The sequence below is a fragment of the Pungitius pungitius genome, chromosome 17, assembly GCF_949316345.1.
Source record: "Pungitius pungitius chromosome 17, fPunPun2.1, whole genome shotgun sequence".
Lineage (NCBI taxonomy): Eukaryota > Metazoa > Chordata > Actinopteri > Perciformes > Gasterosteidae > Pungitius > Pungitius pungitius.
Window position 1 is genome coordinate 17548866 of NC_084916.1, and position 27125 is coordinate 17575990.

General features: G+C 40.9%; 6 gene segments (V, D, J or C); 3 read left to right on the plus strand and 3 right to left on the minus strand.

Moving 5' to 3' along the window:
• Positions 1 to 128: 128 nt before the first annotated feature.
• On the plus strand, positions 129 to 4371 carry LOC134107164 (Ig kappa-b4 chain C region-like). The segment is given in 4 exon segments: positions 129 to 141; positions 1456 to 1577; positions 2818 to 2893; positions 3867 to 4371. Coding segments are annotated over 4 exon segments (531 nt in total).
• A 4944-nt stretch (positions 4372 to 9315) lies between these two features.
• Positions 9316 to 17867, plus strand: LOC134107165 (Ig kappa-b4 chain C region-like). The segment is given in 3 exon segments: positions 9316 to 9331; positions 9650 to 9727; positions 17406 to 17867. Coding segments are annotated over 3 exon segments (414 nt in total).
• Positions 15353 to 15902, minus strand: LOC134107126 (Ig kappa chain V region 3381-like). The segment is given in 2 exon segments: positions 15353 to 15707; positions 15815 to 15902. Coding segments are annotated over 2 exon segments (369 nt in total).
• A 3256-nt stretch (positions 17868 to 21123) lies between the features above and the next one.
• Positions 21124 to 21861, minus strand: LOC119219050 (Ig kappa chain V region 3381-like). The segment is given in 2 exon segments: positions 21124 to 21583; positions 21781 to 21861. Coding segments are annotated over 2 exon segments (360 nt in total).
• Positions 21862 to 23939: 2078 nt separating this feature from the next.
• Positions 23940 to 24491, minus strand: LOC134107128 (Ig kappa chain V region 3381-like). The segment is given in 2 exon segments: positions 23940 to 24277; positions 24385 to 24491. Coding segments are annotated over 2 exon segments (369 nt in total).
• Positions 24492 to 24718: 227 nt separating this feature from the next.
• LOC119219544 (Ig kappa-b4 chain C region-like) lies at positions 24719 to 26514 on the plus strand. The segment is given in 3 exon segments: positions 24719 to 24734; positions 24924 to 25001; positions 25972 to 26514. Coding segments are annotated over 3 exon segments (414 nt in total).
• Positions 26515 to 27125: the final 611 nt, after the last annotated feature.

Genomic DNA, 27125 nt, shown 5'->3' on the forward strand with positions numbered 1-27125 from the left:
AAATGCAGACATGAAATTGTCGTCATTCATTGTGCGCGGCAGAGGTAAACAGTGGTGGGGCTGGCGGGGCACGGCGCTTGGAGGGTAATTAAAAGCAATTGTATCGGAGGTTTAACGGGTTTGTCAGGATGGCGGTGCAAGGTGGGAACGGTTTTATGTGAAGGAAAGTTTTACTACACTTTTGAAAAGAGGCCAAACGCTTCCAATGGTCCACTTATTTGATCAGTGGCACAAAGGACTCATAATAACTAACAAATCATCCAACAATTAAATGTTTGCTGGTCTGAGTGAGTTTTGTAGGTTTGATTCACTGTTTTGGCCAAAATGAATCTTGGTAATGAGACTGTGTGAAGAGGTTTGAAAGCGTGGTTTCAGCATTGAACAATGCTTCTTAGCAATTGAGAAAAATTTGTAAAGCACATTGTTGTATCCAACGAAACGAAGGACCAAAAGTGGGTGTGACCCCGAGAGGATGCCTGCACGAGAACTATGTGTGACGTTGCTGCTCTCTAGTGGACGCACGTGTAAGAGTGTTTTTTTTTACTGAATAATTACTCTTTACTCATAGAATTTAATTTTTTTAAAGAAAACTACATACATAAAATGATTATTATTAGAGTGAAAATTATTCATATTTACTAATTAACAGGGTGAAATGTATTCACATGCACGTATTATCAGGGATACATTTATTTATATCTAGATGTATATTTACAAATGATGTAGGTTAGATTTGTTTATATCCACTATTGTGGTTAAAAATGGAAAATAGTGACATATTTGCTTATTATCTTTGTGAATTTGATTTACTTGTGGTTGAAAGGTAAGAGTGGGAACTGTGAGTGAAGTCGCGTCACATGATGCGATTATTCTCCACTCGGGGTCAGAAACACACAACAGCCCACAGAAAATATAGCCTTAAAAGTGATAAACTACAACACTTTTAAACAAAGAGCAGCGTGAGAGCTTGCCTGGAATACTGCTGTACAACACCAAATGACCCCAAGACATGTAATTCATTTTTTTTGTGTAATGTTTAAAGTTAATTATTATGGGGTCATCTTTCTTCTAGGATGATGATGAGTTTAAAGCTATCCCACTTGAGTTTGAGAAAATTTTGAGAAAAGGGTGCTGGACCTTTTTAAAGTATTTAGCAGTAACCATGAAATCAGTGTAAAATGAGGTTTTGGAAATACTAAAGAAAGTTTAAACATTAAAAGCAACTATAAAACTCACAGATGTCAGTTTACGTCCGGTTTAGATGTTTTATCTTTAGTACTGAAACCTGTCTGCAGTCATGGTTCAGCGCTGATGCCTGGCTGTTGCCGCGGTTACGGAGCTCAAAGAGGGAACATTTAAGATCAGTTTCCTCCCATCTGAAGAAGACCCAGAACAGAACATGTGGCCTCCTCTGCAGCAGCCTCACACACACTTCATGGACGTCCCTCACTGCAGTGGGGCAAGTCGCCCCCACCCTGACGGTGCTGCCCCCCTCCAGAGAGGAGCAGCAGCAGAGGAAGGCCGCGTTCATGTGCCGGGGCTTCCCCTCCGACTGGAGTGTGGTGGACATTCGCAATGTAATCATGAATGTGTGTGTGTGTGTGTGTGTGTGTGTGTGTGTCTGTGTGTGTGTGTGTCTCCAGTGAAGTGCATCAGTCTCTTCAGTCAGTTCACTTTCTGTTCCTTCTGACTGAGGGAGGTTTTTGTACGACTCTTTTTCACTGTGTGAACACATGCTGATTGTTGATTACATGAAAACTCTGACAGTAGTAAACTGCTGCATCTTCAGCCGTGAGTCCAGTGATGCTCAGACTGAAGGAAGAGCCTGATCCACTGCCTGTAAAACCACTTTGAATCCCTGATGCTCGACTGGTAGCATAATAAATCAGCGGTTTAGGAGCTCCTCCGTCTTTCTGTTGGTACCAGGCTAAACGATTATTGCCATAAACATTCTGACTGGTTCTACATGAGATGGAGACGGAGCCTCCAGCAGCAGAGCTCATTGCTCCAGGCTGAGTCACTGTGACCTGGCCTCTGGACTCTGAGGACACGGAGACAAAGACATAAAGCAGCATCATGGTGGTGTCTCCTTCATTTCAGAGGGACAGACGTCCACAGAGGAGAGGACTTTGGTCCTCTGGACTTTACCTGTGAAGCAGAGGAGAGTCCAGACGAGGACGCAGATCAAAGTCATGTTTGTGATGAGGAGGATCTCTGTGTCTTCTGCTGGGATGAAGGACAGCTGTCCTCCAGGGTCCAACTCTCAGGACTATAAGCTCTCCCAGAGCACTGGAGCGTGGTGCTGCTGATGCAAAGTGGCTCTCTATGGAAATGCTGTGATGACGCTGATGATCAATGGATGGATCAGCTGATCACTGCATTGATCAGGAATGTGTCAGTGCTCCTTAACGAGTCTTTGATGCAGTTTGATGGAAAACTTTTCATCTGGAATCATTTATGAAATCCCCAAAATTCACTATGATGTCAAAAAAGCAAAGTGAGAAAAAATATGAAAAATTGTTCTTATGGTGTTCAATAAAAAATGAATTATAACATTTATTTTTATTTGGAACGATTCATCACAGAGTTTTTATTTAGGAATGTCTTAATCATTCATTTGTTTCACTAAAAAGACAAAAATAAACATTTAAATGTTACATGAATATTGATCACAGATGTCTAACATTGAACTAATAACCGGTTTAATACACATGTATTTTGCGTTGATGGGTTTAAAGGCTCGAGGTGTTGTACACACTGAATGTGTGTTGTGTGTTTGTGTGTCTGTCACTGAGCCGTGTCTCTCTACTCTGAGAGGTTTTTGTACGGTGGTTCAATGCCTTTGTGTCACTGTGGATCACGTTTGGTGGAGGAACCAGACTGAGCGTTGGAAGTAAGTCAAACCTTTAATAATCTCCTTATTTCTGACTATAATGTATCATATTTTCATTCATATTCAACAGGAAAAGAATATAGATTACTATAATATATTAATGTATGTTTTTCAGAGAGATTCTTTGCATTTAGAGACAAACTTCCCTTCCGTGTTTGTATGAAAGTCAAAGTGTGAACTAGAGAGAGGACGAGTGTGTTAAACGTTGATGGTAAAGTTCATGTTTGGCTTGAAGCTTTAGTTCAGTGTGTCTCAGTCTGAGAGCTTTTAGTACGGAGGCTCAATGCTGAGCAGCTCACAGCAGCTTAGTAAGTCGTCCTAACATGTGACTCAAAGGGTAGAAGGACCTGCACCTCAACCCTGTTTTATACGTCTTTTACAATGTTTTACTTCTGTTCATTTGGTGTTTCTCAGTCTGAGCTTCTGGGAAGTAAGTTTCTGTGACATAAATACTAAATGAAATGTTGTAAAGTCAGATTTTCTATTGAGTTGGAAGCGTTTAAAAAATAATCAGTTTTTTTATTTAAGCACAAAATATCGATGGATTTTGCTTTTTGTTTCTTCCTAATGAAAATGTTTAGGGACGAGTTAACGATCGACTTCATTCGGTCTTGAACTTTAAAACCACTTTCATAGAGTTTTCTAATCTTGACTGAAATCGACATGAAGAAAGTTTGATGGCTCTCGGTTTATTTTCTCTACTTATTCACGTTTGAAGTTATTATTTTAGACAAACGTTTCTGGACAGTTTGACCATTTGTCCACATCTGGACGCTTCTTCTCTGGTTTGGTGTCCTCCTGTCTGAGGACCCTCTATGTGCTGATGTGCATGAGAGGCTTCTTGAAGGGAAGTGAAACATGGTGTGAGTGAGTGACTGCTGGAGCAGAAGAAACATCTGGCAGAGACTCCTCACAGGACTGAATCAGCCCAGTGTCTGGTGTTTGATTGACAGCTGATGGTTGTGTCTCCTAGGTGATGTCCGTCCCACCCTGACGGTGCTGCCCCCCTCCAGGGAGGAGCTGCAGCGGGGGACGGCCACGCTGGTGTGCCTGGCCAACAAGGGCTTCCCCTCCGACTGGAGTCTGGCCTGGAAGGTGGACGGCAGCAGCAGCAGCTGGGAGGAGAGCAGGAGCCCCGGGGTGCTGGGGGGGGGCGCCCTCTACAGCTGGAGCAGCACCCTGAGGCTCCCTGCAGACCAGTGGGCCAAGGTGGGCTCTGTGACCTGTGAGGCCACCCAGGGCTCCCAGCCTAAGCTCTCAGAGACGCTGAGGAGAGACCAGTGTTCCCAGTGAGCTGAGCCACTGGGGCTCTGGTACTGGTTCATACTGGTACTGGTTCATACTGATACTGGTTCACCCTGATACTGGTTCAGATTTGATACTTGTTCAGTTTGCCTGTAACTCTTTATATTTTGTTCATTTCACTCACTGTTTAAGTTCCTGTTTCATTCATTAAGTTCTTTTGATTTTCATTATTTCAACACAATAAATACCTTTTCATCAAATTCATTGTCATCAAGTATGTTTTTGCAAGTAAACAAATCTTTCTCTCTCTAGTTCCCATAAATCTAAAAACAATTGAACTAAATCAACTGATTCTTGAGATTTAATAATTATTGGAAATGTTTAAGTAATTACAAAAATATTAATATATATTTTATTTTATTAAAATATTTTGGAATAAATTATTTGATAAGAATTAATTTAAATGAATGTGACCCAGATATATCAAAGTATTATAACACTTTATATCATATTTCCAGATGACATCATTATCTGTAAAAATTAAAAATTGTAGAAGTTTTAAATAAATCAGAATAGTGAAGTAGGATATCTTTAGCATTTTATATCATAAAAGAATTCTTAAAGGCAAGTTTATTTGTACAAAGCACATTTCAACAATGCAATCTAAATGCTTCACATTAAAGCATTAAAACATCAAGTTCGTTTCAATAAAACGCTGCAGTCAACAGAGACGTCTTCGGTCCTATTGAAATCACTGAGAGTCTCAGCAGACCAGCAGATATCTGGGAGTTTGTTATTACATTAAATTACATTACATGACTTCATTACATGAACTCTACATCTGAGTTCTGCCTCTGCCTACACACGCCCCTTGTGACAATGAGTCCTCTAATTCTTGATATATTATTCAGGTGACAATAGGGATCAAAGTAAATGTGTGTGTCGTCTGCATACATATGATTACACACTCTGTTTCTTGCCATAATCTGAGCAGGTGGAAGCATGAAGCTGTTGAACAGGAGAGGCCCCAGGATGGAACCCTGGGGAACACCACATGTGTTTTAATCCACTGTGATGTGTAAATATCTACAGACACAAAGGGCTTGTGGTTTTTCACGAAGGATTCAAACCAGAGAGTCTCCCCCAGACTCTTAGTGCATCTAGTAATGTGTCACTGTTTATCTTGAGTTATACTAAGACTGTAATAAAAGCAGTGAGCTCCAAATAAAACATAACTTTAGTGTGCGGGGGGGAGGGCGGGGGCATTATTCAGCCATAATGTACAGTTTGTGTTCACATTGACCCCGTCGTTCCATATCAATGCGGACTCAAAGTAACACGTTAGATTTTGTGCAACCGTTAGTTGACATTTCAGCTTTGAGCTCTGTGGTGATCACAGAAAAAAACTTGGGAAATTCCACAAATGATCGTTTTCACAACGGGAAAATTAAAGTGGACACCATGAGCAATGTGAATGAATGAGATGGTGTGGGACACAATGCTGTTGTAAAATGTAATAAGTTGACTTTACTTGAAAAGAGTCAGGAAACCGATTGGCACAAAATTTATAAGTAAAGTTGCTTATTACTTTTAAGTTGTTAATACTGAAAATAACTGAGTTCAGGCAACCTATGTAATTAGTACTGAGTTTAATAATAATAAGTGAAAAGTTTCATAACTTTCCGTAGCAGGAAGTGTTCTTTACTAAGTGTCCTTTAGTCTGGTCAACAATAAAACAAAAATGAGTTAAGGGCACTCATTTTTTAAGGAAATAAAGTACAACCTCTCGTACCTTATTGCTTTATTAACATATAATTTCCCTAATTCAACTAGATAGCTGTTATTACTCATTCTTGTTTAAATCGTATTTCCTGACATTAATCATTTTAAACAATGTACCGTTCTCTTGTGTTTTCTTTCTGTTACCATTTCTTATTTTAACGGGTCAGTTTTTGACCATGTCATAAATCAGCTGTAAAATACACTAACAACATTCATCCATTAACCAATTTCCCATCTCCTGGTTTCCCTGTTAGGCTTTCTTATCCATGAACATATTGGTTTTAATATTTTTGGTGTGGCCTCTGGCTCTTTTCTTTGTCAGTTGGTGACCCTGCAAACCACCACCTCTACACTTAATCGACCTCACGTGGTCGTCTTTGTTATGTTTATGTGCAGGTGTACTGGACAACAAGGCAACAGGAGAATCCCCTAAAGCTCACATGATCGGGAGAGTAGACGGCTGTCAGTGAGTTGGCTGACAGAGCACTTATGATTTCAGTTTGGGCTCTAATTATTATAACTGGGTCGAAGCCGACCTTAACAACACAAAGGTCATGATTTCAACCAAAGCATTTTATAATGGAGTGAAAATAATGTTTTATTTCGTTGAAATAGAGATTCCTGACAAAGTCAAGAAGCCTTGATACAATGAACAAATGAATGTGGTTCTTAATGCATTTAAAACCGAAAACGGGTCGGTGCCGACTGCATCATAAGAGGAAGGTTAAGTGTCACTCAAACGTAAAGTGTCTGTGTTCCTGTGCAGCTGTTGAGTGGATCAGTTCCTCTCCAGCTGAGGAGGTTTTTGTACGACGTTGTTTCACTGTGTGAACGGGAAGCTATGTCCACTTTGAGAACAATAATAATCTCCTGCATCTTCAGCCAGAACTCCTCTTATGGTCAGAGTGAAGTCACTTCCAGATCCACTTCCACTGAAACGATCTGAGATCCCAGACTGACGATTTGAAGCGTAATAAATCAGAAGTTTGGGAGATTCTCCTGATTTCTGCAGGTACCAGTGAAGGTAGTTACTAACACTAGAACTGGTTTTACACCTGATGGAGACAGTCTGTCCTGGAACAACAGACTGAGCTCCAGAAAACTGAGTCAGCAGGATGTCTCCTGATGAACCTGGAGAACATGAAGAAGAGCAGAAGGATTATTGAAACAAATCCAGTTTGGAGAAAGATCCTCAACACCCTTATAGCACAATCTAATTTCTTCAACACGGAGAATAGATAGAGAAGGTCCACGCTGCTTGTTCCACTGGTTCTCCATCACAGCAGAACATCACCGTGGAGAACCAAAGCCTCCAGAAGAGAGTCTCACCCTGAACAAGGAGCCCCAGGCCGGTCAGCAGTAGACTCAGTGACATCATCATTGTGCTGCCGGCGTGCAAGTGTCTGTGAGGCCTGGACCTCCACTGATCATCTCTCTTAAGGCGAGGGAGCAGAGAGGAAGCAAACGTATGCAAACACACGGAGCCAGTGAGTCCTCGTCACATGACCAGGTTTCACTATTCAAATCATGTCTGATGTAACTTCTGAGGAAACACGTTAACATGACCAAGAAAAGAACGCTCTTCTTCAGCTTCGGTCTCTTTTAGAGTATCATTCATAACTCTCTTCCCTCCCTACATGTCCTTTACAGTCTACGTACCTATTGAACGCTGCCTTCAGGTAATCACCTCGTGCCTAAACCTCTCTGTGCATTCAGTCTTTTGTGTGTTGGTGGTTGTTTCATTGATGAAACACAGTAACAGAGAACATCTCTTCCAATAAGTAGACATCCCAGTAATGAAGCAGAATGAGAAACATCTGTGTTTCACTCACACAAGTTCTTTCAGTCGTGGTCTGAGTATGAGACAGAAACAAGAACAGCCACCGCCTGCAGAGACACATGAACGATGACGAGTCCTTTCACAGCTCACAACACATAGCATGAGGCTAACATCTCGTTCTGTACCAACCCAAAGACAGATGTACTAATGCAACCTATTCATACTTATTCCTCCAGATTGTCTCTAATCTGCACCTTGAATAATCTGAGAGACGAGATGACATGAGATTATTCATTGAACTGGACAATAAAAGTCTGTTTTCCTCATTGAACTTTCATGATGATTCTGTTTAATGTGGTAAATAAATCTCACTATCTTCTTCATTCATAACTATGTATCTTGTTCTTTGATGTCATGCTAACGTAACGTTAGCTCTCTGGCTAAGCGCCGATCCAAAAAGCTTCTAAGTTGACTGTTTGTCTCTGAGACGTGTCCTTTCTACTGGAATGAAGAGTCTCAATCAACAACAGTTCATTTGTGAAGAGGTTGTAAATAAGAAATCATTCATCTTAATGTATTTGTTGAATTGTTTAGGTATTAATGAGGGAAATGTTATATTCATTTCTAGGGAATTTGTGTAAAAATAAAATAAAATTGATAATAAGGTAATAATAGTGAAACACTTAAAGTTCTTGATGAACCTGTACATTGTGTGTGTGTGTGTGTGTGTGTGTGTGTGTGTGTGTTTGTGTGTGTGTGTGTGTGTGTGTGTCTCCAGTGAAGTGCATCAGTCTCTTCAGTCAGTTCACTTTCTGTTCCTTCTGACTGAGGGAGGTTTTTGTACGACTCTTTTTCACTGTGTGAACACATACTGACTGTTGATTACATGAAAACTCTGACAGTAGTAAACTGCTGCATCTTCAGCCGTGAGTCCAGTGATGCTCAGACTGAAGGAAGAGCCTGATCCACTGCCTGTAAAACGACTTTGAATCCCTGATGCTCGACTGGTAGCACGATAAATCAGCAGTTTAGGAGCTCCTCCGTCTTTCTGTTGGTACCAGGCTAAACGATCATTGCCATAAACATTCTGACTGGTTCTACATGAGATGGAGACGGAGCCTCCAGCAGCAGAGCTCACTGCTCCAGGCTGAGTCACTGTGACCTGGCCTCTGGACTCTGAGGACACGGAGACAAAGACATAAAGCAGCGTCATGGTGGTGTCTCCTTCATTTCAGAGGGACGGATGTCCACAGAGGAGAGGACTTTGGTCCTCTGGACTTTACCTGTGAAGCAGAGGAGAGTCCAGATGAGGACGCAGATCAAAGTCATGTTTGTGATGAGGAGGATCTCTGTGTCTTCTGCTGGGATGAAGGACAGCTGTCCTCCAGGGTCCAACTCTCAGGACTATAAGCTCTCCCAGAGCACTGGAGCGTGGTGCTGCTGATGCAAAGTGGCTCTCTATGGAAATGCTGTGATGACGCTGATGATCAGTGGATCGATCAGCTGATCACTGCATTGATCAGGAATGTGTCAGTGCTCCTTAACGAGTCTTTGATGCAGATTGATGGAACATTTTTCATCTGGAATCATTTATGAAATCCCAAAAATCACTATGATGTCAAAAAAGCAAAGTGAGAAAAAATATGAAAAATTGTTCTTATGGTGTTCAATAAAAAATGAATTATAACATTTATTTTTATTTGGAACGATTCATCACAGAGTTTTTATTTAGGAATGTCTTAATCATTCATTTGTTTCACTAAAAAGACAAAAATAAACATTTAAATGTTACATGAATATTGATCACAGATGTCTAACATTGAACTAATAACCGGTTTAATACACATGTATTTTGTGTTGATGGGTTTAAAAGCTCGAGGTGTTGTACACACTGAATGTGTGTTGTGTGTTTGTGTGTCTGTCACTGAGCCGTGTCTCTCTACTCTGAGAGGTTTTTGTACGGTGGTTCAATGCCTTTGTGTCACTGTGGTACACGTTTGGTGGAGGAACCAGACTGAGCGTTGGAAGTAAGTCAAACCTTTAATAATCTCCTTATTTCTGACTACAATTTATCATATTTTCATTTATATTCAACAGGAAAAGGATATAGATTACTATAATATATGAATGTATGTTTTTCAGAGAGATTTTGCCTCCCTTCTGTGTTTGTATGAAAGTCAAAGTGTGAACTAGAGAGAGGACGAGTGTGTTAAACGTTGATGGTAAAGTTCATGTTTGGCTTGAAGCTTTAGTTCAGTGTGTCTCAGTCTGAGAGCTTTTAGTACGGAGGCTCAATGCTGAGCAGCTCACAGCAGCTTAGTAAGTCATCCTAACATGTGACTCAAAGGGTAGAAGGACCTGCACCTCAACCCTGTTTTATACGTCTTTTACAATGTTTTACTTCTGTTCATTTGGTGTTTCTCAGTCTGAGCTTCTGGGAAGTAAGTTTCTGTGACATAAATACTAAATGCATTGTTGGAAAGTCAGATTTTCTATTGAGTTGGAAGCGTTTAAAAAATAATCTGTTTTTTTATTTAAGCACAAAATATCGATGGATTTTGCTTTTTGTTTCTTCCTAATGAAAATGTTTAGGGACGAGTTAACGATCGACTTCATTCGGTCTTGAACTTTAAAACCATTTTCATAGAGTTTTCTAATCTTGACTGAAATCCACATGAAGAAAGTTTGATGGCTCTCGGTTTATTTTCTCTACTTATTCACGTTTAAAGTCCTTATTTTAGACAAACGTTTCTGGACAGTTTGACCATTTGTCCACATCTGGACGCTTCTTCTCTGGTTTGGTGTCCTCCTGTCTGAGGACCCTCTCTGTGCTGATGTGCATGAGAGGCTTCTTGAAGGGAAGTGAAACATGGTGTGAGTGAGTGACTGCTGGAGCAGAAGAAACATCTGGCAGAGACTCCTCAGAGGACTGAATCAGCCCCGTGTCTGGTGTTTGATTGACAGCTGATGGTTGTGTCTCCTAGGTGATGTCCGTCCCACCTTGACGGTGCTGCCCCCCTCCAGGGAGGAGCTGCAGCGGGGGACGGCCACGCTGGTGTGCCTGGCCAACAAGGGCTTCCCCTCCGACTGGAGTCTGGCCTGGAAGGTGGACGGCAGCAGCAGCAGCTGGGAGGAGAGCAGGAGCCCCGGGGTGCTGGGGGGGGGCGCCCTCTACAGCTGGAGCAGCACCCTGAGGCTCCCTGCAGACCAGTGGGCCAAGGTGGGCTCTGTGACCTGTGAGGCCACCCAGGGCTCCCAGCCTAAGCTCTCAGAGACGCTGAGGAGAGACCAGTGTTCCCAGTGAGCTGAGCCACTGGGGCTCTGGTACTGGTTCATACTGGTACTGGTTCATACTGATACTGGTTCACCCTGATACTGGTTCAGATTTGATACTTGTTCAGTTTGCCTGTAACTCTTTATATTTTGTTCATTTCACTCACTGTTTAAGTTCCTGTTTCATTCATTAAGTTCTTTTGATTTTCATTATTTCAACACAATAAATACCTTTTCATCAAATTCATTGTCATCAAGTATGTTTTTGCAAGTAAACAAATCTTTCTCTCTCTCTTTCTCTCTCTAGTTCCAATAAATCTAAAAACAATTGAACTAAATCAACTGATTCTTGAGATTTAATAATTATTGGAAATGTTTAAGTAATTACAAAAATATTAATATATATTTTATTTTATTAAAATATTTTGGAATAAATTATTTGATAAGAATTAATTTAAATGAATGTGACCCAGATATATCAAAGTATTATAACACTTTATATCATATTTCCAGATGACATCATTATCTGTAAAAATTAAAAGTTGTAGAAGTTTTAAATAAATCAGAATAGTGAAGTAGGATATCTTTAGCATTTTATATCATAAAAGAATTCTTAAAGGCAAGTTTATTTGTACAAAGCACATTTCAACAATGCAATCTAAATGCTTCACATTAAAGCATTAAAACATCAAGTTCGTTTCAATAAAACGCTGCAGTCAACAGAGACGTCTTCGGTCCTATTGAAATCACTGAGAGTCTCAGCAGACCAGCAGATATCTGGGAGTTTGTTATTACATTAAATTACATTACATGACTTCATTACATGAACTCTACATCTGAGTTCTGCCTCTGCCTACACACGCCCCTTGTGACAATGAGTCCTCTAATTCTTGATATATTATTCAGGTGACAATAGGGATCAAAGTAAATGTGTGTGTCGTCTGCATACATATGATTACACACTCTGTTTCTTGCCATAATCTGAGCAGGTGGAAGCATGAAGCTGTTGAACAGGAGAGGCCCCAGGATGGAACCCTGGGGAACACCACATGTGTTTTAATCCACTGTGATGTGTAAATATCTACAGACACAAAGGGCTTGTGGTTTTTCACGAAGGATTCAAACCAGAGAGTCTCCCCCAGACTCTTAGTGCATCTAGTAATGTGTCACTGTTTATCTTGAGTTATACTAAGACTGTAATAAAAGCAGTGAGCTCCAAATAAAACATAACTTTAGTGTGCGGGGGGGAGGGCGGGGGCATTATTCAGCCATAATGTACAGTTTGTGTTCACATTGACCCCGTCGTTCCATATCAATGCGGACTCAAAGTAACACGTTAGATTTTGTGCAACCGTTAGTTGACATTTCAGCTTTGAGCTCTGTGGTGATCACAGAAAAAAACTTGGGAAATTCCACAAATGATCGTTTTCACAACGGGAAAATTAAAGTGGACACCATGAGCAATGTGAATGAATGAGATGGTGTGGGACACAATGCTGTTGTAAAATGTAATAAGTTGACTTTACTTGAAAAGAGTCAGGAAACCGATTGGCACAAAATTTATAAGTAAAGTTGCTTATTACTTTTAAGTTGTTAATACTGAAAATAACTGAGTTCAGGCAACCTATGTAATTAGTACTGAGTTTAATAATAATAAGTGAAAAGTTTCATAACTTTCCGTAGCAGGAAGTGTTCTTTACTAAGTGTCCTTTAGTCTGGTCAACAATAAAACAAAAATGAGTTAAGGGCACTCATTTTTTAAGGAAATAAAGTACAACCTCTCGTACCTTATTGCTTTATTAACATATAATTTCCCTAATTCAACTAGATAGCTGTTATTACTCATTCTTGTTTAAATCGTATTTCCTGACATTAATCATTTTAAACAATGTACCGTTCTCTTGTGTTTTCTTTCTGTTACCATTTCTTATTTTAACGGGTCAGTTTTTGACCATGTCATAAATCAGCTGTAAAATACACTAACAACATTCATCCATTAACCAATTTCCCATCTCCTGGTTTCCCTGTTAGGCTTTCTTATCCATGAACATATTGGTTTTAATATTTTTGGTGTGGCCTCTGGCTCTTTTCTTTGTCAGTTGGTGACCCTGCAAACCACCACCTCTACACTTAATCGACCTCACGTGGTCGTCTTTGTTATGTTTATGTGCAGGTGTACTGGACAACAAGGCAACAGGAGAATCCCCTAAAGCTCACATGATCGGGAGAGTAGACGGCTGTCAGTGAGTTGGCTGACAGAGCACTTATGATTTCAGTTTGGGCTCTAATTATTATAACTGGGTCGAAGCCGACCTTAACAACACAAAGGTCATGATTTCAACCAAAGCATTTTATAATGGAGTGAAAATAATGTTTTATTTCGTTGAAATAGAGATTCCTGACAAAGTCAAGAAGCCTTGATACAATGAACAAATGAATGTGGTTCTTAATGCATTTAAAACCGAAAACGGGTCGGTGCCGACTGCATCATAAGAGGAAGGTTAAGTGTCACTCAAACGTAAAGTGTCTGTGTTCCTGTGCAGCTGTTGAGTGGATCAGTTCCTCTCCAGCTGAGGAGGTTTTTGTACGACGTTGTTTCACTGTGTGAACGGGGAGCTGTAACCCTGCTGACAATAATAATCTCCTGCATCTTCAGCCAGAACTCCTCTGATGGTCAGAGTGAAGTCACTTCCAGATCCACTTCCACTGAAACGATCTGAGATCCCAGACTGACGATTTGAAGCGTAATAAATCAGAAGTTTGGGAGATTCTCCTGATTTCTGCAGGTACCAGTGAAGGTAGTTACTAACACTAGAACTGGCTTTACACCTGATGGAGACAGTCTGTCCTGGAACAACAGACTGAGCTCCAGGAGACTGAGTCAGCAGGATGTCTCCTGATGAACCTGGAGAACATGAAGAAGAGCAGAAGGGTTATTGAAACAAATCCAGTTTGGAGAAAGATCCTCAACACCCAAGTAGCAGAATCTCATTTCTTCAACACGGAGAACAGATGGTGAAGGTCCACGCTGCTTGTTCCACTGGTTCTCCATCACAGCAGAACATCACCGTGGAGAAGCAAAGCCTCCAGAAGAGAGTCTCACCCTGAACAAGGAGCCCCAGGCCGGTCAGCAGTAGACTCAGTGAAATCATCATTGTGCTCCAGTACCAGTGTCTGTGAGGCCTGGACCTCCACTGATCATCTCTCTTAAGGCGAGGGAGCAGAGAGGAAGCAAACGTATGCAAACACACGGAGCCAGTGAGTCCTCGTCACATGACCAGGTTTCACTATTCAAATCATGTCTGATGTAACTTCTGAGGAAACATGTTAACATGACCATGAAAAGAACGCTCTTCTTCAGCTTCGGTCTCTTTCAGAGTATCATTCATAACTCTCTTCCCTCCCTACATGTTCTTTCCAGTCTACGTACCTATTGAACGCTGCCTTCAGGTAATCACCTCGTGCCTAAACCTCTCTGTGCATTCAGTCTTTTGTGTGTTGGTGGTTGTTTCATTGATTAAACACAGTAACAGAGAACATCTCTTCCAATAAGTAGACATTCCAGTAATGAAGCAGAATGAGAAACATCTGTGTTTCACTCACACAGGTTCTTTCAGTCGTGATCTGAGTATGAGACAGAAACGAGAACAGCCACCGCCTGCAGAGACACATGAACGATGACGAGTCCTTTCACAGCTCACAACACATAGCATGAGGCTAACATCTCGTTCTGTACCAACCCAAAGACAGATGTACTAATGCAACCTGTTCATACCTATTACTCCAGATCGTCTCTAATCTGCACCTTGAATAATCTGAGAGACGAGATGACATGAGATTATTCATTGAACTGGACAATAAAAGTCTGTTTTCCTCATTGAACTTTCATGATGATTCTGTTTAATGTGGTAAATAAATCTCACTATCTTCTTCATTCATAACTCTGTATCTTGTTCTTTGATGTCATGCTAACATAACGTTAGCTCTCTGGCTAAGCGCCGATCCAAAAAGCTTCTAAGTTGACTGTTTGTCTCTGAGACGTGTCCTTTCTACTGGAATGAAGAGTCTCAATCAACAACAGTTCATTTGTGAAGAGGTTGTAAATAAGAAATCATTCATCTTAATGTATTTGTTGAATTGTTTAGGTATTAATGAGGGAAATGTTACTTATTGTCAAACATAGACTCAAGTTATATTCATTTCTAGGGAATTTGTGTAAAAATAAAATAAAATTGATAATAAGGTAATAATAGTGAAACACTTAAAGTTCTTGATGAACCTGTACATTGTGTGTTTGTTTGTGTGTGTGTGTGTGTGTGTGTGTGTGTGTCTCCAGTGAAGTGCATCAGTCTCTTCAGTCAGTTCACTTTCTGTTCCTTCTGACTGAGGGAGGTTTTTGTACGACTCTTTTTCACTGTGTGAACACATCCTGACTGTTGATGTGGTGATAACTCTGACAGTAGTAAACTGCAGCATCTTCAGCCGTGAGTCCAGTGATGCTCAGACTGAAGGAAGAGCCTGATCCACTGCCTGTAAAACGACTTTGAATCCCTGATTCTCGACTGGTAGCACGATAAATCAGCAGTTTAGGAGCTCCTTCGTCTTTCTGTTGGTACCAGGCTAAATAATTATTGTTATTAACATTCTGACTGGTTCTACATGAGATGGAGACGGAGCCTCCAGCAGCAGAGCTCACTGCTCCAGGCTGAGTCACTGTGACCTGGCCTCTGGACTCTGAGGACACGGAGACAAAGACATAGAGCAGCGTCATGGTGGTGTCTCCTTCATTTCAGAGGGACGGATGTCCACAGAGGAGAGGACTTTGGTCCTCTGGACTTTACCTGTGAAGCAGAGGAGAGTCCAGACGAGGACGCAGATCAAAGTCATGTTTGTGATGAGGAGGATCTCTGTGTCTTCTGCTGGGATGAAAGACAGCTGTCCTCCAGGGTCCAACTCTCAGGACTATAAGCTCTCCCAGAGCACTGGAGCGTGGTGCTGCTGATGCAAAGTGGCTCTCTATGGAAATGCTGTGATGACGCTGATGATCAATGGATGGATCAGCTGATCACTGCATTGATCAGGAATGTGTCAGTGCTCCTTAACGAGTCTTTTTGAGCAGTTTGATGGAAAACTTTTCATCTGGAATCATTTATGAAATCCCAAAAATTCACTATGATGTGAAAAAAGCACAGTGAGAAAAAATTAGAACATTTTTTTATTCTCAATTCTATAGTGTTTAATTTAAAAATAACTCATAATATTTTTTGCATTTGGTATTTTATTTTGTGTTGATGGGTTTAAAGGCTCGAGGTGTTGTACACACTGAATGTGTGTTGTGTGTTTGTGTGTCTGTCACTGAGCCGTGTCTCTCTACTCTGAGAGGTTTTTGTACGGTGGTTCAATGCCTTTGTGTCACTGTGGATCACGTTTGGTGGAGGAACCAGACTGAGCGTTGGAAGTAAGTCAAACCTTTAATAATCTCCTTATTTCTGACTATAATGTATCATATTTTCATTCATATTCAACAGGAAAAGGATATAGATTACTATAATATATTAATGTATGTTTTTCAGAGAGATTTTTTGCATTAAGAGACAAACTTCCCTTCCGTGTTTGTATGAAAGTCAAAGTGTGAACTAGAGAGAGGACGAGTGTGTTAAACGTTGATGGTAAAGTTCATGTTTGGCTTGAAGCTTTAGTTCAGTGTGTCTCAGTCTGAGAGCTTTTAGTACGGAGGCTCAATGCTGAGCAGCTCACAGCAGCTTAGTAAGTCGTCCTAACATGTGACTCAAAGGGTAGAAGGACCAACACCTCAACCCTGTTTTATACGTCTTTTACAATGTTTTACTTCTGTTCATTTGGTGTTTCTCAGTCTGAGCTTCTGGGAAGTAAGTTTCTGTGACATAAATACTAAATGCATTGTTGGAAAGTCAGATTTTCTATTGAGTTGGAAGCGTTTAAAAAATAATCTGTTTTTTTATTTAAGCACAAAATATCGATGGATTTTGCTTTTTGTTTCTTCCTAATGAAAATGTTTATGGACGAGTTAACGATCGACTTCATTCGTTCCTGAACTTCAAAACCATTTTCATAAAGTTTTCTAATCTTGACTGAAATCCACATGAAGAATGTTTGATGGCTCTCGGGTTTATTTTCTCTACTTATTCACGTTTGAAGTCCTTATTTTAGACAAACGTTTCTGGACAGTTTGACCATTTGTCCACATCTGGACGCTTCTTCTCTGGTTTGGTGTCCTCCTGTCTGAGGATCCTCTCTGTGCTGATGTGCATGAGAGGCTTCTTGAAGGGAAGTGAAACATGGTGTGAGTGAGTGACTGCTGGAGCAGAAGAAACATCTGGCAGAGACTCCTCAAAGGACTGAATCAGCCCCGTGTCTGGTGTTTGATTGACAGCTGATGGTTGTGTCTCCTAGGTGATGTCCGTCCCACCCTGACGGTGCTGCCCCCCTCCAGGGAGGAGCTGCAGCGGGGGACGGCCACGCTGGTGTGCCTGGCCAACAAGGGCTTCCCCTCCGACTGGAGTCTGGCCTGGAAGGTGGACGGCAGCAGCAGCAGCTGGGAGGAGAGCAGGAGCCCCGGGGTGCTGGGGGGGGGCGCCCTCTACAGCTGGAGCAGCACCCTGAGGCTCCCTGCAGACCAGTGGGCCAAGGTGGGCTCTGTGACCTGTGAGGCCACCCAGGGCTCCCAGCCTAAGCTCTCAGAGACGCTGAGGAGAGACCAGTGTTCCCAGTGAGCTGAGCCACTGGGGCTCTGGTACTGGTTCATACTGGTACTGGTTCAGTTTGAATGTAACTCTTTTGGTTTATTTCTTGCTTTTAATCACTCACTGTCTAAGTTCATGTTTCATTCTTAAAGTTCTGTTGATTTTTACTATTTTAACACAATAAATAACTTTTCATCAAATCCATTGTAGTCAAGTATGTTATTGTACTAAACAGATGTTCCTCTCTAGTTCAAATGAATTTAGATACAGTTACCCAACTGACTCTTGAGATTTAATAAATTTGGAAATTACAAAAATATTAATATAGATTATTGATTTTCTTTAAATATTTTAGAATACATTCTTTGATAAGAATGAAATTAACTGAATGTGACACGATCAAAGTATTGTTATATTTCATTTCTGATTTTATGAACCTTACATTACATCATTATTTGTAATAAAAGATTCTTTCAGTAACACCATTTTTTAAATGTTTCAATCCCATTAACAGTATATGTATTGTTAGTATTTTCAAATGAGAGGCACGTGTTCAAAAATGGGAAGCCTGGATGGGGACGTCTGGAAGAATTCAGCCAAACTACTTCTCTCGTTCTGGTAGATTTATTCATCTGATCACAGGTCAAGTATAAGCGCTGCATTTGCAAAGGCAGGAGCAATCCTACCGGCCCGCAGGCCGGAAGAACACACTAACCAACATCAGCAAGAACATCATGTTTTATAACCCGAAAGACAAAGAAAAGATTTCTATTGGCCCCAAGCTGGCGTAGGGGATGAACCTTCTCCCCCCGCCTCTAAGGATCCGGTCACATCCAATGTCCAGACCACCTTGCCTAACGTAAACAATGAAAAAAGTATGAGTGTTGTATGAAGTGTGGTGTGGGCCTCCCGCCTTATCTTACACATCTGCTGGTTGACCCGCTGACCTTGAATTCTTAGACAGAACAGAAACCGATCCCCTTATCAATACACGCAGAGAAACCTCTGTTTGTCCGTGCGGGTCCCGACTCTTAAATCAAGTCCAGACAGGAACCCCCATCCTGCCAGGCTGTCTCTGACTTGAATTCTTCAGCAGGACAGGGCAACATTTTCTAACTCAGCACCAAGAAAAAAGGTTTTGATTTATCAGTATCACAAATGAGGTCTGTCCAAAAAGTCACAATAGTCTTAATTCAATTACAAAGTTTTAACTAAATTGGAAATATAATAAACTAGGACAGCGTTATCATGGTACATTATTATATTCTTATAGATATAGATGAGGGCATGTTTATTTGTATAAAGCATATTTCAACAAGGCAAATTTAAAAGGCTTCACATTAAAGCATCAAAAGCATCATGAGTAAAGGACATAGTTTTGAAGATTCATTCATTGAAACAATAAGCTAAAAATGCAGACATAAAACAGTAGAATACAGTCAAAATATGCAGAAAGGCAGGAAATAGATCAACACCACTGAGTCTGGTTTAATTAGACGCTGGAAAACACAGAGACGTCTTCGTTCTTTACTTGAAGTTACCGAGAGTCTCAGCCGACATGCAGATATCTGTAAGTTTGTTGTCTCTATTCCTTGATATTTTCTTCAGGTGACAATAGGGATCAAAGTAAATGTGTGTGTCATCTGCATAAACATGATTACACACTTGTTTCTCACCATAATCTGAGCAGGTGGAAGCATGTGGCTGTTAAACAGGAGAGGCCCCAGGATGGAACCCTGGGGAACACCACATGCGTTTTAATCCACTGTGATGTGTAATTATCTACAGACACAAAGTGCTTGTGGTTCTTCAAATAGGATTCAAACCAGTGTCGTGTTGAGCCAGAGAGTCTCACCCAGACTCTAAAGGCTGGAACATGCTTGTGCGTCTGCCTTTGCGTTTGCGTCTTGTGTCGACGGACTCGTTTCAGTTCATGGTGCAAAAAGAATTGCTTGTTTTACAAAGCAATTTATCGCTAAAAGCAGTCAGATCCAAATGAAACATAACTCAAGTGTTTTACTAGATTTGCCAGATCATTAAACACTAACAATCCAATCAAGTGTGTTGGAAAATGAACCATTTGAATTTTATATCAATCAATCCTATAACCTATGAAAAAATGATACTTAAACACATATAGAGGTAAATATTGTATTTCGGGGATGAATACCTAGTGATTGTGTCAATTAACGTATCTTTTACCTTATTCAATTAGATAGCTGTTATTACTTCTTCTAGTTTAAATAGTATTTCCTGAGATTAATTATAAAAATTAATGTATCTTGTGTTTTCTTTCTGTTACCATCTCTTATTTTGACAGGTAGGTTGTTAACCATGTCTTAAATCAGCTGTAAAATGAACTAATAACAAATATCTATTATCTAATTTTTTTCTCATGTGATGGTTACCTTGTAAGGCTTCCTTATCCATGAACATATTGATTTTAATTAGGACTGTCAAACGATTGATCGCTTTTATGTCATTTTTTTCCATAATTTTGTTTCCATTTAAATGCTCTTATTAACATGGAAAAGTGGATTGGGTCGCTTTATGCAAATGTTTTATTTGACTGAAAAACAACATTACCAAAGAGGGCAGTGTGAAATTATAAGGTGCACATTTCAGGTAAACAAGGACTCATCCTGTAGTGCAGTTAAAACATGGCTTAATATTTTATTTTTTTCAAGTTTGCTGTGAACAAAGTAGTCAGGCCTCTGATTTCAGAAGCAATGAAGCGTAACAGTGAGGTTACCAATAAAAGGTAACTCTCCTACTTCTTTGCTTTCAGCAGCTCTTCCAACAGACAAGCATGTTGACATTTTCAGGCAACAGACATCCACCCCCCAACGTTTTTTTTTTTTTAAATGGGCCTCTTCACTTCTGGGCCCATTGAGAGTTTTATATTTTGCCATTTATCACGTTAGTCCATCTTCTCTTTTAGTCGGCTACTGCGAGGATGTTCTCCCCTCCCAAATGGAGCTGGTTGGGTCCATAGCTCGTCTTTTCCAAAAGGTTTTCCCAGATACGCCACTGATAGCTGGGCCGGCCCGACTGCAACGATACGCGTCAGGAAGGATGGACCGGAAGAAGAGGCCAGGATAACAGAGAAGACAAAATGAATTAAGATTACTTAATGTATATGACACAGTTATAGATAAAGTGGCTGAAACCAGTGCACTGCTGATGCTGTAGATGCTGTTGGTGCTGTTCAGTAAACTGTGCTGTGCGTTGAACTTTAAACATTGGTTCAAAATGCCTCTTTGTTGAAGAATGGGGTACGTTTCAAATGCTTTTTGATTATAATTTAACCTTTACATTATTTGTTGAACATTACATTACATTACATGGAAACAGTAGGGCGGTCTTGGACCTGAAATTCCCGGGCTGAGAAGTGGCTCCACTCCGGCCCTGGTCAAATGTGTGTGGTTCTTAATGCATTTAAAACCTAAAACGGGTCGGTGCCGACTGCATCACAAGAGGAAGGTTAAGTGTCACTCAAACGTAAAGTGTCTGTGTTCCTGTGCAGCTGTTGAGTGGATCAGTTCCTCTCCAGCTGAGGAGGTTTTTGTACGACGTTGTTTCACTGTGTGAACGGGGAGCTGTAACCCTGCTGACAATAATAATCTCCTGCATCTTCAGCCAGAACTCCTCTGATGGTCAGAGTGAAGTCACTTCCAGATCCACTTCCACTGAAACGATCTGAGATCCCAGACTGACGAGTTGAGGTGGAATAAATCAGAAGTTTGGGAGATTCTCCTGATTTCTGCTGGTACCAGTGAAGGTAGTTACTAACACTAGAACTGGCTTTACACCTGATGGAGACAGTCTGTCCTGGAACAACAGACTGAGCTCCAGGAGACTGAGTCAGCAGGATGTCTCCTGATGAACCTGGAGAACATGAAGAAGAGCAGAAGGGTTATTGACACAAATCCAGTTTGGAGGAAGATGATCACCACCCAAAAAGAAGAGTCTCATTTCTTCAACACGGGAACAGATGGAGAAGGTCCACGCTGCTTGTTCCACTGGTTCTCCATCACAGCAGAACATCACCGTGGAGAAGCAAAGCCTCCAGAAGAGAGTCTCACCCTGAACAAGGAGCCCCAGGCCGGTCAGCAGTAGACTCAGTGACATCATCATTGTGCTGCAGGCGTGCAAGTGTCTGTGAGGCCTGGACCTCCACTGATCATCTCTCTTAAGGCGAGGGAGCAGAGAGGAAGCAAACGTATGCAAACACACGGAGCCAGTGAGTCCTCGTCACATGACCAGGTTTCACTATTCAAATCATGTCTGATGTAACTTCTGAGGAAACACGTTAACATGACCAAGAAAAGAACGCTCTTCTTCAGCTCTCCAAAGAACATTTTGAGCTTTTATTAAAGTTTCCACAAACACAATTATCACTGAATAATGAAACATTCATAGAGAGAAGTTTCTAACCTGGATCTGCAGCCTGGTTTTATTTCGTAAAATAACATTTCTTCATGGTTCACGTGTCTCGTACAAGTCTCCTCTGAGGTTATTTTCTTCTCATCTCCAGTTTTTCAGTTAATATTTCCTGTTTTATTTCACAAACTCAGCTTTTTTGTTTTCACACTTTGTGGCTATGAGCTTCTTGGTGGTTGTGTCCCTCATTTAATTGTGTGTTCCATCATGTCCTCTTCATATTTTGTTTTTTTTTCATATTTTGGGGAGTTTTTCCTGTGTCGATGTGAGGATTTCGGGACAGAGGATGTTGCATGTGTACAAACTGTAAAGCCCTCTGAGGCAAATTTGTAATTTGCGATTTTGGGCTGTAAAAAATGAAATGAATTGAATTGAATTCTCTCTGTGCCGGTTGGTTCGGTCTCTTTTAGAGTATCATTCATAACTCTCTTCCCTCCCTACATGTTCTTTCCAGTCTACGTACCTATTGAACGCTGCCTTCAGGTAATCACCTCGTGCCTAAACCTCTCTGTGCATTCAGTCTTTTGTGTGTTGGTGGTTGTTTCATTGATGAAACACAGTAACAGAGAACATCTCTTCCAATAAGTAGACATTCCAGTAATGAAGCAGAATGAGAAACATCTGTGTTTCACTCACACAAGTTCTTTCAGTCGTGATCTGAGTATGAGACAGAAACAAGAACAGCCACCGCCTGCAGAGACACATGAACGATGACGAGTCCTTTCACAGCTCACAACACATAGCATGAGGCTAACATCTCGTTCTGTACCAACCCAAAGACAGATGTACTAATGCAACCTGTTCATACTTATTCCTCCAGATCGTCTCTAATCTGCACCTTGAATAATCTGAGAGACGAGATGACATTGTCACGGTTTGGTCTCTTTCCCTGTTTTAGTTTGAAGTTTCATGTTCCTTGTGGTCCCGTGATTGCCTGAGTGTTTCCACCTGTGTCCAATCACCTGCACCTCCCTCGTGTATTTAAGCCCCGTGTGCCTGTTGTCCCCTGTCGCGTCATTGTCAAATGTCTCCCGTGGTTAGAGCACGTCGGTTTCGGTTTTTGGTTTGGTTTTGAAATAACGAGCACTTCGTTTGAAGATCCTGCGCCTGAGTCCTGCCTGCTTCCGCCTGCACCTCCACTCCCGTGACAGAAATGAGATTATTCATTGAACTGGACGATAAGTCTGTTTTCCTCATTGAACTTTCATGATGATTCTGTTTGATGTGGTAAATAAATCTCACTATCTTCTTCATTCATAACTATATCTTGTTCTTTGGCGTATTGGTTGAATACTCATGAAACTGTGTTCTTTGTGACCTCAATGGAGCCCTCAAAGTGGAAGGAGTGAGTAGCGCTGCCCCTGAGACGTGTCCTTTCTACTGGAACGAAGAGTCTCAATAAACAACCATTTATTTGGGAAGAGGGTGTAAATAAGAAAATCATTAATGTTGATGTATTTTTGGGGTTGTTTAGGTATTATTGAGGGAAAATGTTATTTATTTTCCAACATACACTAAGTTATAATCATTTCTAGGGAATTGTGTGATTAAAAAGTAAAGATATGTTGGTAAGAGTCATTTGAATTTATTAAAGATCCTTTTTGGTCATTGAGATGAGTGTTCATTATTGTTCATTATTGATTAAGGTAATAATAGTGAAACACTAAAAGCTCCTGATCAATCTCTACAGTGTGTGTGTGTGTGTGTGTGTGTGTGTGTGTGTGTGTGTGTGTGTCTCCAGTGAAGTGCATCAGTCTCTTCAGTCAGTTCACTTTCTGTTCCTTCTGACTGAGGGAGGTTTTTGTACGACTCTTTTTCACTGTGTGAACACCGACTGACTGTTGATGTAGTGAGCACTCTGACAGTAGTAAACTGCTGCATCTTCAGCCGTGAGTCCAGTGATGCTCAGACTGAAGGAAGAGCCTGATCCACTGCCTGTAAAACGACTTTGAATCCCTGATGCTCGAGTGGTAGCACGATAAATCAGCAGTTTAGGAGCTCCTCCGTCTTTCTGTTGGTACCAGGCTAAACGATCATTGCCATAAACATTCTGATTGGTTCTACATGAGATGGAGACGGAGCCTCCAGCAGCAGAGCTCACTGCTCCAGGCTGAGTCACTGTGACCTGGCCTCTGGACTCTGAGGACACGGAGACAAAGACATAAAGCAGCGTCATGGTGGTGTCTCCTTCATTTCAGAGGGACAGACGTCCACAGAGGAGAGAACTTTGGTCCTCTGGACTTTACCTGTGAAGCAGAGGAGAGTCCAGACGAGGACGCAGATCAAAGTCATGTTTGTGATGAGGAGGATCTCTGTGTCTTCTGCTGGGATGAAGGACAGCTGTCCTCCAGGGTCCAACTCTCAGGACTATAAGCTCTCCCAGAGCACTGGAGCGTGGTGCTGCTGATGCAAAGTGTCTCTCTATGGAAATGCTGTGATGACGCTGATGATCAATGGATCGATCAGCTGATCACTGCATTGATCAGGAATGTGTCAGTGCTCCTTAACGAGTCTTTTTGAGCAGTTTGATGGAAAACTTTTCATCTGGAATCATTTATGAAATCCCCAAAATTCACTATGATGTCAAAAAAGCACAGTGAGAAAAAATTAGAACATTTTTTTATTCTCAATTCTATAGTGTTTAATTTAAAAATAACTCATAATATTTTTTGCATTTAGTATTTTATTTTGCGTTGATGGGTTTAAAGGCTCGAGGTGTTGTACACACTGATTGTGTGTTGTGTGTTTGTGTGTCTGTCACTGAGCCGTGTCTCTCTACTCTGAGAGGTTTTTGTACGGTGGTTCAATGCCTTTGTGTCACTGTGGTACACGTTTGGTGGAGGAACCAGACTGAGCGTTGGAAGTAAGTCAAACCTTTAATAATCTCCTTATTTCTGACTACAATGTATCATATTTTCATTTATATTCAACAGGAAAAGGATATAGATTACTATAATATATTAATGTATGTTTTTCAGAGAGATTCTTTGCATTTAGAGACAAACTTCCCTTCCGTGTTTGTATGAAAGTCAAAGTGTGAACTAGAGAAGGACGAGTGTGTTAAACGTTGATGGTAAAGTTCATGTTTGGCTTGAAGCTTTAGTTCAGTGTGTCTCAGTCTGAGAGCTTTTAGTACGGAGGCTCAATGCTGAGCAGCTCACAGCAGCTTAGTAAGTCGTCCTAACATGTGACTCAAAGGGTAGAAGGACCTGCACCTCAACCCTGTTTTATACGTCTTTTACAATGTTTTACTTCTGTTCATTTGGTGTTTCTCAGTCTGAGCTTCTGGGAAGTAAGTTTCTGTGACATAAATACTAAATGAAATGTTGTAAAGTCAGATTTTCAATTGAGTTTGAGATGTTTAAAAATGGTGTTTCTTTATTTAAGCACAAAAAATATATGGATTTTGTTTTTTTGTTTCTTCCAAAAAAAAATGTTTATGGACGAGTTAACGATCGACTTCATTCGGTCTTGAACTTTAAAACCACTTTCATAGAGTTTTCTAATCTTGACTGAAATCCACATGAAGAAAGTTTGATGGCTCTCGGTTTATTTTCTCTACTTATTCACGTTTGAAGTCCTTATTTTAGACAAACGTTTCTGGACAGTTTGACCATTTGTCCACATCTGGACGCTTCTTCTCTGGTTTGGTGTCCTCCTGTCTGAGGACCCTCTCTGTGCTGATGTGCATGAGAGGCTTCTTGAAGGGAAGTGAAACATGGTGTGAGTGAGTGACTGCTGGAGCAGAAGAAACATCTGGCAGAGACTCCTCAGAGGACTGAATCAGCCCAGTGTCTGGTGTTTGATTGACAGCTGATGGTTGTGTCTCCTAGGTGATGTCCGTCCCACCCTGACGGTGCTGCCCCCCTCCAGGGAGGAGCTGCAGCGGGGGACGGCCACGCTGGTGTGCCTGGCCAACAAGGGCTTCCCCTCCGACTGGAGTCTGGCCTGGAAGGTGGACGGCAGCAGCAGCAGCTGGGAGGAGAGCAGGAGCCCCGGGGTGCTGGGGGGGGGCGCCCTCTACAGCTGGAGCAGCACCCTGAGGCTCCCTGCAGACCAGTGGGCCAAGGTGGGCTCTGTGACCTGTGAGGCCACCCAGGGCTCCCAGCCTAAGCTCTCAGAGACGCTGAGGAGAGACCAGTGTTCCCAGTGAGCTGAGCCACTGGGGCTCTGCTAGTGGTTCATACTGATACTGGTTCAGTCTGATACTGGTTCAGTCTGATACTGGTTCATTTTGATACTTGTTCAGTGTGATACTGGTTCAGTTTGCCTCTAACTCTTTATAATTTTTGTTCATTTCACTCAGTGTTAAAGTTTCTGTTTCATTCATTAAGTTCTTTGGATTTTCATTATTTCAACACAATAAATACCTTTTCATCAAATTCATTGTCATTAAGTACATTATTGCAAGTAAACAAATGTTTCTTTCTCTCTCTCTAGTTCCAATAAATCTAAAAACAACTGATTCTTCTGTAAACAATTATTAGAAAAATTATATATATATATATATATATATATATATATTGGAATATTTTGGAATAAATTCTTTGAAAAGAATGATTTAAATGAATGTGACACAGATATATCAAAGTATTCTAACACTTTACATCAGATTTCCAGATGACATCATTATCTGTAAAAATGAAAAGTTGTAGAAGTTTTAAATAAATCAGAATAGTGAAGTAGGATAATCTCACCATTTTATATCATAATAGTATTCTTAAAGGCAAGTTCATTTGTTTGAAGCACATTTCAACAAGGCCATTTAAAAGGCTTCACATTAAAGCATTAAAAGCATGATGAGTAAAGAACATTGTTTTGAAGATTTATTCATTAAAACCACAAGCTCCTCTCTGTGCATTCAGTCTTTTGTGTGTTGGTGGTTGTTTCATTGATTTAACACAGTAACAGAGAACATCTCTTCCAATAAGTAGACATTCCAGTAATGAAGCAGAATGAGAAACATCTGTGTTTCACTCACACAGGT